This window comes from Pseudopodoces humilis, chromosome 8, assembly GCF_049639895.1.
Source record: "Pseudopodoces humilis isolate 2021_Gansu_Grassland_sample_001 chromosome 8, ASM4963989v1, whole genome shotgun sequence".
NCBI lineage: Eukaryota > Metazoa > Chordata > Aves > Passeriformes > Paridae > Pseudopodoces > Pseudopodoces humilis.
This window is the reverse complement of record NC_142207.1, coordinates 24,351,605-24,365,017: the sequence shown is the minus strand read 5'-3', so window position 1 is coordinate 24,365,017 and position 13,413 is coordinate 24,351,605. Positions and strand designations below refer to the sequence as shown.

Genomic DNA, 13,413 nt, shown 5'->3' with positions numbered 1-13,413 from the left:
GGCTGGGCTGGGAGCGCGGCTCGGCTCGGCTCCGCTCGGCATGGGGAGCCCGCGGCGCTTGCTGCTCATCTCCAACTCCACCCTGCACGGAGGGGGGTACCTGGGCCACTGCCAGCAGCACATCCAGAGCTTCCTCGGGCAGTAAGCGCCGTGCAGGGCTGAGGGAGGGGCGCCCGGCCCCCGCCTCCGCCGCGCCGACCGCTCTCTTCCCCTCTCTTCTCCCAGGAAGGTGAAGCGGGTGCTGTTCATCCCCTACGCCCTGCACGACCGCGACGCCTACGCCCGCACGGCCAGGGAGAAGTTTGAAAGCCTGGGTAAGGCCGGCCCGGCTGCCGCTGGCACGGGGAGCAGGGAGCGCTGCAGCCGCGGGACACACGGGCTGGGCTGGGCAAGGGCAGGGAGCAGCAGGAGGCGGCTGCGGACTTATGCCTGGAAGGAGATGTTTTAGAGGCCTCCAGAAGAAATCCTGCTGCAAACACTTCTACCTACTCCAGGGAGGAAGAATTTATCCCTAACTATTAAGTGGCATCTTTTTATCCTTCTTAATCATATAAGGGAACATTTATTCCCTTGTATCCTAAACCTCTGCTCAAGCCGTGCAACCACTGGTGTTAAGTGAAGAACATTACTTAATGCACATCAAGGAGCCAGATAGTTCCATGATAGACAGCAACTGAACTTTGCTTGGAGCAAAAATCTCTGCTGAGCAAGAAAAACAGCAAAACCTCCACTTAGTATCTATCACTGCTGAGGGTAACTTTGGACCCGTTAGTGTAGTAATAATCAGTACTCACTTCCCTGGGCAGCATACTTTGCTCCTTGTCTTGCAGGAGGATTGCTCCTATCAAATGCCTACGTTCTTCTCTCTCTCATGACACTTCCTGTACTCAGTGAATCCCAACAAGGCAAATCTATCAAAGGCAGACCTTTTAACAGAAACAATACTTGTATCAGATACTTGCACAAGCAATGCTAAAACTAACACATCCCGTCAGAATTCAGCACAGCCAAGTTGAGGAGTAACAGCTTTTTCCTTATTTTCTGGTTACCTGTAATGCTCAGCAGGATATTGTGCCTCGGCCTGCACCTGCTGAATGAAACGCTCTGCTACTAGAGACTGAGTGCATATATCCACAAAACAAACATTTCCTTTTGTACAGCTGGATGCTGAAGCCCTGCACTAATGTAGGATGTACACTCTGTTTTATGTTGTAGAGTTCTCTGAAATTTCCCTGGTTGAGATATTTGGCTCAGGGTTGGAGGAGGTAGGCAGGGAGGGATTGAACATATCACATTCTTCCAACAAACTGACACGGCAAAGGTAAATACTTTTTCATTTAAGGTTATGGGCTGGACAGCATTCATGAATCCTGTGATCCAGTGGAAGCTGTAAGGAAATCTGAAGCAATATTTGTTGGTAAGTTTTACTTCTTACTCCCCAGTGAAGGTTTATATAGGACACAGAATTAGTCCTGCTCAGAGGTGGCACTAAAGACCAACTATTAAGCAGACAGGCCTAGAAATTAGAAACTACAGAAGACAGTACTTGGGAGCCCTAAGACCCTAAATTTGGTGGTGGACTGGGAAGTAGATTTCTTAATGGAACTTCATCTCTAGTAAATTTCAAATTATTATGTTGAACAGTACCTCAGTGTAAAAACATGATCATAACAGTTGTATCATCACTTTAACAAGCCCAAGAAGTTCTAGTCATAATACCATGGTCCTGGGTAGTGGAAGAGAGGTCATTGTCAGACAGTGGCAGCCTTACAAGGATGACTCAGGGCATGCCCGTGGCCTGCCCAATGACCATTCTTCTGAAGCTTCTGGTTTTACTGCTTCTCAAAGCAGGATACTGTCCTGGATAGAGAATAGAACTCATTGCACCTGCCAAGTTTGTAAAGACTTCAATTAAAACTGATGGTGAAAGCATGTTAAATAAGCTGAATTTTCTTTCTGCAGGAGGTGGGAACACATTCCGTCTCCTGAAAGCTCTTTATGACAACAGTCTGATACATGAGATCAGGAAGAGAGTTCTTGAGGTAAAACTACAGATTCTGGCCAAGCCTGAATGGCAGGATCTCATACATGAGCTTTTGTTCAGACAAATCCAAGCTGATTCTGCATTTTTGTCTCTAATATTCTTCACATATCAAGCCATCTCAAACAACCTGGTGAACTGAAAATCATGGCCAAATAAGGTCACCATTGAGCCACTGAAAAGACTTAAGGTCAGCAGTCTTCCTAGAGCAGTTTTCTAGATGCTGGATTGCAAGGCTTTGGGATTTACAATGATACATAGAACCCTAGAAGTAAATCCCTCAAAATACCAGTCAAAAGACCAGTGCAGGATTTAATCTGTCAGGAAAAACCAGGAGATGTCCACTCCATATCTTGTTGATATAGATGTGTTCATGTTGCAGGTTGTGTACTAATAAAATGGTGATAAAGTTGGATCCATACATGCCTTTTAGACAGTGTCCTGTTGATGCTGCAAATTATGTAATTTTATTATCTCCTTGGAACTGAGAGGTGTGAGTGCCACTGAGCCCCTCTGGTCAGCAGCACCAGTCTAGCTGGTGAATCTCACAAGGCACAGCATTTCTAGAGGAGAACAGAAGCAAGGTGTTCCCTAGCAATGTGGAATTGCAAATGACTTTATGCAGATTTATACAAGCCACAGTAAGGCCAGCTGCCAAGAATCAAGGTTAGCTAGGCTTAATATATAGAATATATAGTTGTGGGAATGAAAGCCAGAAAATGTCCAAATACCAGTTAAGTCTGGATGACTACTTGGTCATATTGCCACCAGTTGTCTCAAGACAGCTCTATTTTTACAAATTGTTCAGGTATTACCTGTATACTTGCATATTATATGGCATTCTGTGTACAGCACAGTACTCAGTACTAATACCTAAACAGTGCTAAACTGGTCACGGTACTGGTAAGTTGATGCTGTGACAACATTGCACTGAGCTTCCAATCGTCTGGTCTCTTCAGAAGCTAGTTAAAAAGCCAGTTCAGATATTTCCTGTAACTGCAATAGAGGCAAGTCTCTCTTAATAGCGAAGTCCAACATGCACCAACAGCCTCAAGTTCTCTCTTGAGGGGTTACAGAGTTGTGAGTACAAGGCAGGCAGCAGTTAGTTCTCTGACACTTAGAAGCTACTGCCCACCTCAGAACCTGAATTCTTGTTCTGCTTTTCACCTGTAAAATTAGCAGTGAGACGAAGCTAGGACTAAGTCTGATCTGACTGATGAGTCTCTGAGATTGATAGAGGATGCTATAAAACTGAGTTCCTAGTTGTGATACTGCAGATTGATCATTGCTTTTGTCTTTCAGGATGGGATTCCTTACATGGGATCCAGCGCAGGAACCAACGTTGCTACCGTCAGCATCAATACCACCAATGACATGCCAATTGTTTATCCACCTTCCCTGCAGGCTCTAGGATTAGTTCCTTTTAATATTAACCCCCATTACCTGGACCCAGACATTAAAAGAACTCACATGGGGGTAAGTAAAGCACACCAGAACTAACACAGTAACCAGGGTGTGGAGAAGTGAAAATAGTGTGCATTTTTGAGGCCTTATAAAGCTATAGAATGTCAAACAGCTGCTCCCTAGAGAACCTGGAAATGCCAATGAGGCGGTAACACTTCACTTCCTCCTAAAACTTAACTTTGCTTGGGAAGAGACATTGGCAACAGAATTACTGAACAAAGTGTTTTTCACAAACAGAAGTTCTGCAATGTCTGAAATACCGTTGAAACGCTTGGTATCTGGCATGGAATGGGGGAATTTAAAAGAAAAAAAAAAAGATAAACCTGAAGTGTTAAGATGCAAAGCACTGTGGTTCTGGAAATTTCTGTCTTACCTGTTGCTTGAGAAGACCTAACTTAAACATAGATTAAGAGGCTGAAATATCTGGTGGTCTGAAGAAACGATCAGAACAGGGAGATCTTGAGATTCATACAGTTCTTTTGTAAGAAAATACCTGGGCACTGGTGTCCTTGCAGGGAGCACAGCCTATAATGTCCAGTACAGAGCAAGTACATGTACTAATATAGCTGAAAGAAAAACACTTCAGCCATCAAGCAAAAAGACAGATTTCCATACAGTGGGGAGGAGCTCCTTGAATAGCATTGTCAGCTAACTCCTCAGAGAACAATCTGTGTGGTGCATCTTGTAACAACCTCAGTTCTTTCCTCCTTGTAATCAAAATTCCATGGTTAAAGGAAGTATTAAGAATTAGGGAACAATGAATAGATGGTGGATATGGATGTGCTTCTAGAATTTAGATGAAGTTGTAGGTATTAATTTAATCAGCTTGTCACTAGATATGCAGACAGGCTTTTCCCTATAAATAACTTCTGCTCTTTCTCTCAGAACAGGCTGGAAGCTCTGTGCTGTACCAAGTCCCTGCTGTGTTCCTATGTTTTTATTTCTTTACTGTTGCTCAGTTCAGCAGCAAACCTCAGGAAACAGGACAGAGCTGTTCACAGAAGGAAACTCTTCAGTGTAATACCTACTTGAAGACAAACAAGCAAATACTTAATCACTGAAAATCCATGATTCAATGCTCACTTCCACTAAGGTGGCACCTCAGGCATTTGCTTCTACCACCATCCTCATAGTATTAGTACTGTCTCTGCACACAGACATAGTACTAATTAAAAAAACCACAAAAACATGGATGAATTGAGTAGGAGTAAGTTTTAAAGCTTTTCAGGGTTAGGATTGTGTGAGTTCTGTTTGATCAACCTGCAGTGAAGTGCTGAAGGGTAAAATATCTATTAAGAGTCAATCCTGCTATCTGATTCTGCTTGAGGGGAAGTGCCTGCTTTGTTTAATGTTATGAAATTGTGTCATGCTGCTTGGACAGCTCCAAGTCCTACCTTGTGGTGCAGGAAGCTAAATCTATACTCATTATTGCAGGAGACGAGAGAGGAAAGAATCCGCCAGTATCATGAAGAACCAAACACCCCTCCAGTTCTGGTGAGCAGTAGTTCTCCAGCAGGAAGCTGTAGCATGAGAAACATTTTAAGTGCATTCATACTAGCTCTCAGTGTGGGTTCCCTGCCTGTCAGTACTTAGTAAACCACAGCTTGGAATGCTAATTGTATTCTTGCTAAGAGCTTCAGCCTTGGATATTGCTCATGGTAGAAAATGGGTTAGGGTCAATGAAATGCATATTCCTGTTAGTGTTGCTCAACACTATTTTAGGCAGCTCTGATCTTCCCAGTCACTGGCCACCATATATTTGTGTGTTGGGGGAGGTGTGCATGCAGATGGTACAAAACTCCCCTTAATCTTTTTGCAGATACTCTTAACTTTAATCTCTGTAATATAGTTTCTGAATTTGCACATTCAGCAGCATATATGTAATTTCATTATGTCTGTCTGGGGAAGTGGAACCCCTATGTTTCCTGTCCCTGTGTTTGATCCTGTAGTAAAAAGTTTGTGCACTAACAAACCCACCTCAGCCCAAACTGGATCTAAGAATAACTGTGGTAAAAAAGTTTCCTCTCCTCCTTAGTGGTAGTCTTTCCTTTAAGAGTGAAAACTGAAATAAACAAAGAAATCAACTTCTAAAACAAGGTAACAGAGGCAAAGACAAAATTAGCTGAGTTAAGTAAGTGAGAAGGTTTAATCTCTAGTCATGGTGGCACTAAGATTAGGCTGCTTGTGACAAGCATTCTAGCCTTTCATACAGTGTGAAAATGATTTTAAATGTTTCCACCTTCACACCAGGGCTTGCGGGAAGGTACAATGCTGTTAGTGGAAGGAGATAAAGCCACGCTGCAAGGAGTGACAGGAGCACGTCTGTTTTTGAGGTAAATGTTTCACTTGAATTGATAACTTTCAGACAGGAAGAGAGGCTTCAGTTAGACTCCTGGCACATGCTGTCCATCCCTCACATCAGAAGTTACTTAATCCCTTGGTTCCATTTCTCTCTGGGCAAAATGTGAGTATTGTTTAATGCTCCAAAGGAGCCAGGAGTATGACAGCGCTCTAAAGGATATCTGACTTACCCAGTGTGTACTTTGGCATTGCATCCATTGATGCTTATGTTTCTATATTCTAGCTAGCCACTTTGGCCCTAATGCACTGAACTCCAGAACAAGGGAATCCATATCTAGAATTATATGGACTTTATTAAGAAATTTGAAATGTATCTCACTTGATGTAGGCAAAGAAGGGAGTCAGAACTCTGCTTGTTCAGAATAAGGGTGCCTTGCTCCATCCCTAGTAACATATAGAAGCAGAGTAGTCCCACCTCCCATTAAAGCTCACAGCATGGTTTGTCTTGTTTGCAGGGGTAAGAAGCCAACTGAACATGAGCCCGGAACAGATTTCAGTTTCCTCCTGACTGACAGCAATCCCCTGAATCCATAGCATTCCATATTCTGCAGCAGAAGTTACTATATGGGGAACACAATGAGGAAGAAGGAAAGAGATGCTTGTAGTCCCATGGTGGGTGGGGAACTTCAGCTTTATAAATAAAGATAAAAATGCATTAGTGACTCTTTTCCTCACCTCAATGCATGTCTCTGACATCTCCTTCCCAGCAAAAAGACCGTTTTTTTTTTTGCAATACTTGCATAATCATAGCTATTCAAAGCTTGAAGGGGCCTGTACATTCAAGTATCCACTTTGATTCCTTCCCCACCAAAAAACAGCTGTTCCCACTGCCTATTTTTACCTGATAAATAAAAGAATTGTTCATTCAGTTTACTCCCACACTCTGCTTAATTTTTGTGCTATTAATAAAGGGAAAAGTTATGCATTCAATTACTTTTATTTGCTTCAGACTCATGTTAAATATATACAATGCTAATTATGTACAAAAGTGTGCATGTTAAAAATTTTCAGGTTACAAACTTGCAAATCCTAGAAAAGTGCAAAATTTTAAAACATCTTCCACCATGCTGTACAGGAAAAAAATCCATCATTAGCCAATATACACACTCTCATATTGATCAAAACAAAGTAAGAAATACAGTATACTCTTAAAGCACCCAGAGGGAAAAAGATATTGCACAGAAGACAGACAGCAAGTTAATTACAGTGCCTGAAGGCTCATTTCTAAAAGTAGCTATTTCCAACACTCCTCAGACCTAACATTTAACTCTTTAAAAAGGCATTTTTTGGCATTTAAAGATCCATTGGTAATCATATAATTGCACAATCTGTAAGAATTATCAGAAGATATGGTTAACTGTTGCTGTAAGGTCTTTGCTTCCACCCCCTGATTGGTGTCAGTAAAAATTAATCAGGCAAATGGCATCACAACTTCCATCAAAACACTGACCAAAGGGAGGCAAGTCTCACATGCAGCATTTCTCTAATCTCATACTAAGTTGCTCCTGCAAAATCAGAATATGTATTGCAAGTTTTTCTTTAATTCCTCTTTCCCCTCACGGCTTTCTTTAAGACACAGCTTACAGCTGTGTATGACTAAAGTAGTATTGTCAGGTGCAAGACTTAAGTTTATTTTAAAGCTATTTCAAGGCAAAAGATATGGCTCCCTTGAGAGGAAAATACTGACTAGATAGGAAGCTAAATAAACAAGTGGCCTCCAAGTTCAGTTAGATCTATGATATATATGGCTGGATGTTTTGTATTCCAATCTCAAAACACCTTAGCAGCTTTAAACCATAATCTATATTGACAATCGTGTTTCTGGGACAGAAGATGTGTGATGAAATTGTGTCTGTGTTGAGTATAAGCACAGACCTAAACTCTGGAAATACCTGCCAAATTTCTCAAGTCCAGTGGACAAAACTAGGAAGAACACACACTGAAGGAATTCTATTGAAAACAAGTGAAACACCTATTTTATTTGGGCTACTTAGGTAAATGGTAACTAAAAGAAAAACACACCAGTCTTCTTCCACAGATGCACAGCAAAAAGGGGAGTTAAAACTGAGTAAAGGCTACCTTGGACTAAACACTGCAGGCGGTTCCTCCCATATGGGGTGGTCAAGACTGCAGTGAGGTGAATGGCACTTAACTGAAATGCAGAGCATGCTATGGTGCCATTCAGAGGCATTTTTACATTCAGGCACCTGGTATCTGTAACACTGAAGAAGGGTACGATAGCATTTTACCAATTTTAATTTTTTTTTTTTTAATGCAGTAGCTTTTTAGAAAACCTCGTCCTTCAAAACTATGTGCTTACAAGGGCAGTTTAGTAATAATAAGATTGGCTCCTTTTAATGGAAGACATCTTCCAAACCCTTCAGTTGACTCTACATTGGCATACAATGAACCCACATGTATATGATACCATGGAAACTTATTCTCCCCAAAAGGAGACTACCAACAAGTGTCATATTTGCAGCCGAAACCAACACAGCTTATAAGCCAGAAAGCACAAAAATACCTAGAAAGCACTGAAGCACATACTTGAATTTCCATTCAAATAAATATAACCCTATGTAGTGCTTTCACATAACAGTATTTATTAGATCAGGCCCTAGGCTCACATTACGATACGCATTTATATGTGCACGTTTCTTTTTTTTTAATTCCTTGAAAGGGAAAAAAATATTCACAGCACCTCAGCTCAGCATTTAACATAGTCACCAAGGTGCCTTTAGCAGTGGAAGACAGGAATGTTTCAGGTGACAATACAGAGCACGTGTCTACAGAGACTCTCAATATAGGAGCAGAAGGAGGTCAACTCTCTTCACCCCTTCAGCTCTAAAGCTCCCTACCATCCTATAATCTGTATATAGATACACATTTTCAACTAAATACATGTACATAGTAAAATCTTTGTGCAGCATTTGGTTCCTTTGCTTATCTTTTCTAATGATTTTGTTAATTAAGATTGGGAAAGGTTTGCAAAGGAAACGGAGGAGGAAGACATGGTTTAGGGAAGTGAGGTATACAGCTCCCATTGACTAAAGCAGGAGTTAAAAGACCTACCTGATCTGTGCATTACAAAAATAAATTTATCATTCCTGCAGGATCATTTTAAAGCAGACTGATTTTACCAGTCCCATATATAATTTTTCCAGTGCAGAAACTTAGTTCTTTGCACTCATTTAAAGGACGAAGAAATACAACTTTCAAGGGGATCCTTTTAAGACAACCAATTAACTTAGCCATTTAAAGCCTCTGAAGACCAATAAACCTGTTTTGTGATAATATGCATGATCTAAAGTATGCCAGAGGGGAAAATGCCTGTTTATATCAATGTTGCATATTAGCAAAACAATTATAATATGGATGTGGGCAAGTCTGGGTTTTCTTGGAGGGGAAGTTGTGGGGATTTAAGGTGGTTTGGTTTGCTAGTTTCAGTTTTTTCTTTTTTTTCTCTTTCCAATATCAAACAATTAATTATTTTCCTAAGACAACCCAATTTCCACAATATGTATTAGCCATCAGGACAAATGCAGTTACTTTAGGACTGGGATTATTATGTTGTGCTGCTAAGGTACATGGGTAATAGAAGATGTGGTTTCTAGATATCCTATGAGTGAGTAATTGATACTGGAACACAAAAAATTGCCTAAGTCAAGTCAGATGCTAATTTGAAGATCACTTTCTGTATGTTTGTGTAGTTCAAACCCAGCAAAGACTAGATGGGTTTCTTCACTATAGCTAAAAACACAACTAAAAATATTATCAAGAATTGTAAGTAAATTGATTTAGAGGAATTTAACAGACATTTTATTTGAAATAAAGGAGACATGTCTTCTAAATATCCTTTGGTATGCAAGTTCAAAACTGTGCTACAAAGAAGTTAATACTGCTAACTACTTGATCTCATTTATATACAGGTATGAAAAGTAGGTCAGTTTTCAGCTTCTTTTATATATATATATATATATATACACTCCTACTCATTCATCTTCAAAGGTAAGCATAGGTTAAACTTCAATAAATATTATTAGAGTTCTTCCAAAAATTAAACATATGAAGATATCACGAAGAAGATCTTGACAAATGTAATGCTGTGAAACAAATGTCACTTAAGACTTGTTTACAGCTAAATGTTCTTAAATGTTCTAAATTTCTCATTGGAATCCTCTCATCTCAAAACTTTACTTTTTTACACCTGAACAAATCTTTGATCAAAACCAAAGGAGAATCTTATTTCACCAACACTACCTGAAAAACAAAATGGGATCCCAAGCTTTACTGACTTGAGAAAATCAAAGAATTACGAAAGTCAGTTCACCAATCCACAGTGCACTGTATAACAGGATGCAATTCAACTGACCTAAACAGCTAATCAGAAAAAATATTTTCTAATTTTAAACATTATTGTCTTCTTTTCATGGAAATAAGTTAAACCTAAAAGAAACAACATACCAGCAAATGCTCAGACTTACGACTCTTATTTAAAGCTGATTTTAAATAAAGGCAAAGTGCAGACCTTCAAAGCTATGGAGGTCCTTCCAGGACCATCTGGCAAGGATGCCAAGCATGTGATGGTGTACATCTCCCACCCCCAAGAACCAGATCTCAGATGCAAAGGCCATGGAAGTTGCCATTCTACCTGGGGCATAAAGCAGCTCAGAGCTCACCTGCGCCCTCCTCATTCTGCTGCTGCTGCTCTGCACTGAGCACAGACTAGTCTTGAGTTTGAGAGCCCAAGAACTGTCCACATTTAAGCCTATCCCAGGTATTTGCGATGATCACCCAGTGCTTGTGATGCACTGAAATTATGCTATTCAAATGTCAAAGGTCTTAATCATAAACTGTTTCAATTTTTGCAACATTATATTTTACCTTAACTGACACACTGTATTCAGTATTCTTTAATATTCAACTACTAAAAATATGAACTCAGCTGTTGTACAAAACGTACCTAACCCCCAACAGGTTCTCAAATGTGTATGCAAAGCCCTCTTTGCAAGTGAGAAGAAAACTGTGTTCCCACCAAGCACTACATAAGATTCGTCTCCCTTTTTCCATTTGATTCTCATAGCCTAAAACACGGTAATTTCTTTCCCCCTTCCCCTCCAAATAAACACTTAGCCTTGTCTATGCATTTAAACACAACATTTATGCAAACATATAAAACCCATCAATTCAATGCCCCAACTGAGTTTTTTCAGTCTCCCATAACACAGAAAGATCTCACATTCTGAGCTGAAATACCACTAAACTACTCTCCAAAGAGGTCCCCTGAAATCCCTTCTTCATGAAATCATAATGGACAAACATACTTCACATTCTCATGAACAAACTTAATACTTCCACAGTATCCTCAGTATTCTTAATAGATAGGCAGTTGACTAAAATATGTTGACTAAAAATAGTATTTCTCATTTCTCTAGAGCTTATTTGAAAATACAGGATATGGGTTAATTTATACTTTTTTACATACATGGAGTATGAAAAAACCCACACCACTTTACTTTTGGAAGTTGAATCCTCTCTTAGCAAGTGACTCAGGATAATAATTCTTTTTTTCTCCTAACTTTCCAGACAATCCAGTCTGTTCACAGTGATTAGGCAGAATATTGCAACTATGCATAGACCCACTTGTTCACTAATCTGATTTATTATTTCATTTACAAAAGTTAATAAAATGCAACACAACTTTCTTTACAAAGTACACTAATCAGCCATCAAGAGGGATTTTTTTCCAGTAAAGAAAGTGAGGAGGAGAAATCAGTTTGAATGAGACTAACATAACTTGTAAAGATTATCCTTTAGCAGGGTAAGGAGGTATTATTATTTCTATAAAGTTAATAAATATTGTGCTTAAAGTTAATGAAATGAGATTATACATTATGTTCCTCAGGTAGTTCAACAGCTCCCCAGCCACAGGGAATATCTGATAACATTTATGAGAGATACAACACACATTCATTTCAATAAATAAATAAAAAATAACAAGAAAAGGGATGGTAGAGGGAAGAAAGGAGGACCCAAAAGGGAACACACTAGCTAACAATCACTTACACCTGCCTTGTATCTGTGCTCCCCTCACCCCATGGGATTTTCTTCTTTTAATACATACATGAATATACTTATATACACACACATATATACATATACACACACCCCTTCGCAAGCTGATCTGGAAATTTCTACCTTTCCCTCAGTACCCAGCTTTTCTAACAGCATAGGGTTTATAATTTCAATCAGTAATATTAGAAACATATCAGATTGATAGGAAAACCCACACTCTTCTACCATCATGTATTGCTAAACGAAAAACAAACAACAAATCAGTAATGGCTTCTCCAAAACATAGTGAGCAATTGGATACAGCACACATAAGGATCTGATATTTTCTTTTTCCAGGTCTTAAATGCATTTTGAAAATGGATATATCATCTGCTTTTTTCCCTGCTTATTTTTACAGAAAAAAAAAATATATGGCTAACAACTGGTTTGGTGAACACCAAGCCAAGAAACAAACAGGTGCTATTTTTAATTGAATTGTGCTGCAATGTTGCATAATGATTCTTCAATGGAAATTTATCTTTTGTTTGCAGGAGTTGCCTTACTAATGAAGCAGACTGATATTTGAGTAATATAGATAATGAGTCTTCCTGGGTATTTCTTCAAGATATTAAATATATAATGGGATTTCTTGGTGTATGTCTAAGTTTACTTAACAATATAAATAACTTTCAGCAGCAATATTTCCTACCTCCTTCAGCTCCTTCACCACCTCCAACTCCTTTGAAGTTATTCATGTCTGTACTTAAAACAATTTCTGATTAAGTAGTGCAACACAGATGTTCCTTGCAGAACAGCCTAAAACTGGAACTATACAAAAGAAGAGAGCAATAGCCATTTACACAAACAAATTGTAACAAAGTTCATTAACAAATGTACTGAGAAGGTTGTAACTGTATTCTGTATTCAACCATTGCAACTACCAGAATTTTAATTTACTGGGGAATAACAGTGCTGTCAAAGCAAAGCCAAGTATCTTCTTTGTTATCAAGGAGCATCTGGCCCTACTCAGCTTTAAATCAAATGCTACTTATCTTAAATTCAATTAGTAATCTGGGGGTTTGGAGACTTGTGGGGGGATTGTTTGGGGTTGTTTTAGCCCTCCCAAAACACAGTTTTAGCAGCTGTTGTGAGAGGGATTTTGCTGTGAACAAGTCAACACAGTTAAGGGCAAATATGCAAGCAAGCTAACTTGCATGAGTACATATGCTTACTACTATACCTCTACTATAGGTTCTTCACCAACAGACTTAAGAATCAAAGCCCTAATTTCATGTTTATACATTTAAAGTGACCAAAAGATTAAACATTTTTCTGGAATCCATGAGAGAAGACAGAAGCAGCAATCACTTGGAATCTTGAGTGTTATATTCAGTCTCTCCTGATGAAATCTGGCTGAGCCGTTTGCTTGATCCCCACAGCTTTCGGGAAAGCTGACCTGAGCGCATCTGTTTAAAAGTAATTCAGAGAAACAA

General features: G+C 39.5%; 2 protein-coding genes across 4 annotated transcripts in view; one reads left to right on the top strand and one right to left on the bottom strand.

The window, feature by feature from the left end:
• The first annotated feature begins 17 nt into the window (after nucleotides 1-17).
• LOC102113105 (alpha-aspartyl dipeptidase-like) lies at nucleotides 18-6,734 on the top strand. The gene is made up of 8 exons (XM_005519865.2): nucleotides 18-141; nucleotides 226-314; nucleotides 1,343-1,417; nucleotides 1,963-2,042; nucleotides 3,344-3,517; nucleotides 4,940-4,999; nucleotides 5,756-5,838; nucleotides 6,322-6,734. The coding sequence occupies exons 1-8, from the start codon at nucleotides 41-43 to the stop codon at nucleotides 6,398-6,400; spliced, it is 741 nt and encodes a 246-aa protein (XP_005519922.2). The 5' UTR covers nucleotides 18-40; the 3' UTR covers nucleotides 6,401-6,734.
• Nucleotides 6,735-6,784: 50 nt separating this feature from the next.
• The window catches only part of NBEAL1 (neurobeachin like 1), a 77,696-nt gene continuing 71,067 nt past the window's right edge, over nucleotides 6,785-13,413 (bottom strand). For all 3 annotated transcript variants that reach the window (XM_014249371.2, XM_014249372.2, XM_014249373.2), the window contains one exon: nucleotides 6,785-13,386. In XM_014249371.2, the coding sequence (XP_014104846.2) occupies nucleotides 13,285-13,386 (102 nt within the window). In that variant the 3' untranslated portion in view covers nucleotides 6,785-13,284. The remainder of the gene's footprint in view (nucleotides 13,387-13,413) is intronic.

Excerpts from the sequence above, each read along its gene's own strand:
- LOC102113105 (XM_005519865.2), top strand. The coding sequence starts at position 41 with ATGGGGAGCCCGCGGCGCTTGCTGCTCATCTCCAACTCCACCCTGCAC. Across the intron at positions 315-1,342 it reads GGAGAAGTTTGAAAGCCTGG|GTTATGGGCTGGACAGCATT; the intron begins GTAAGGCCGGCC and ends TTTTCATTTAAG. Across the intron at positions 2,043-3,343 it reads TCAGGAAGAGAGTTCTTGAG|GATGGGATTCCTTACATGGG; the intron begins GTAAAACTACAG and ends TTTGTCTTTCAG.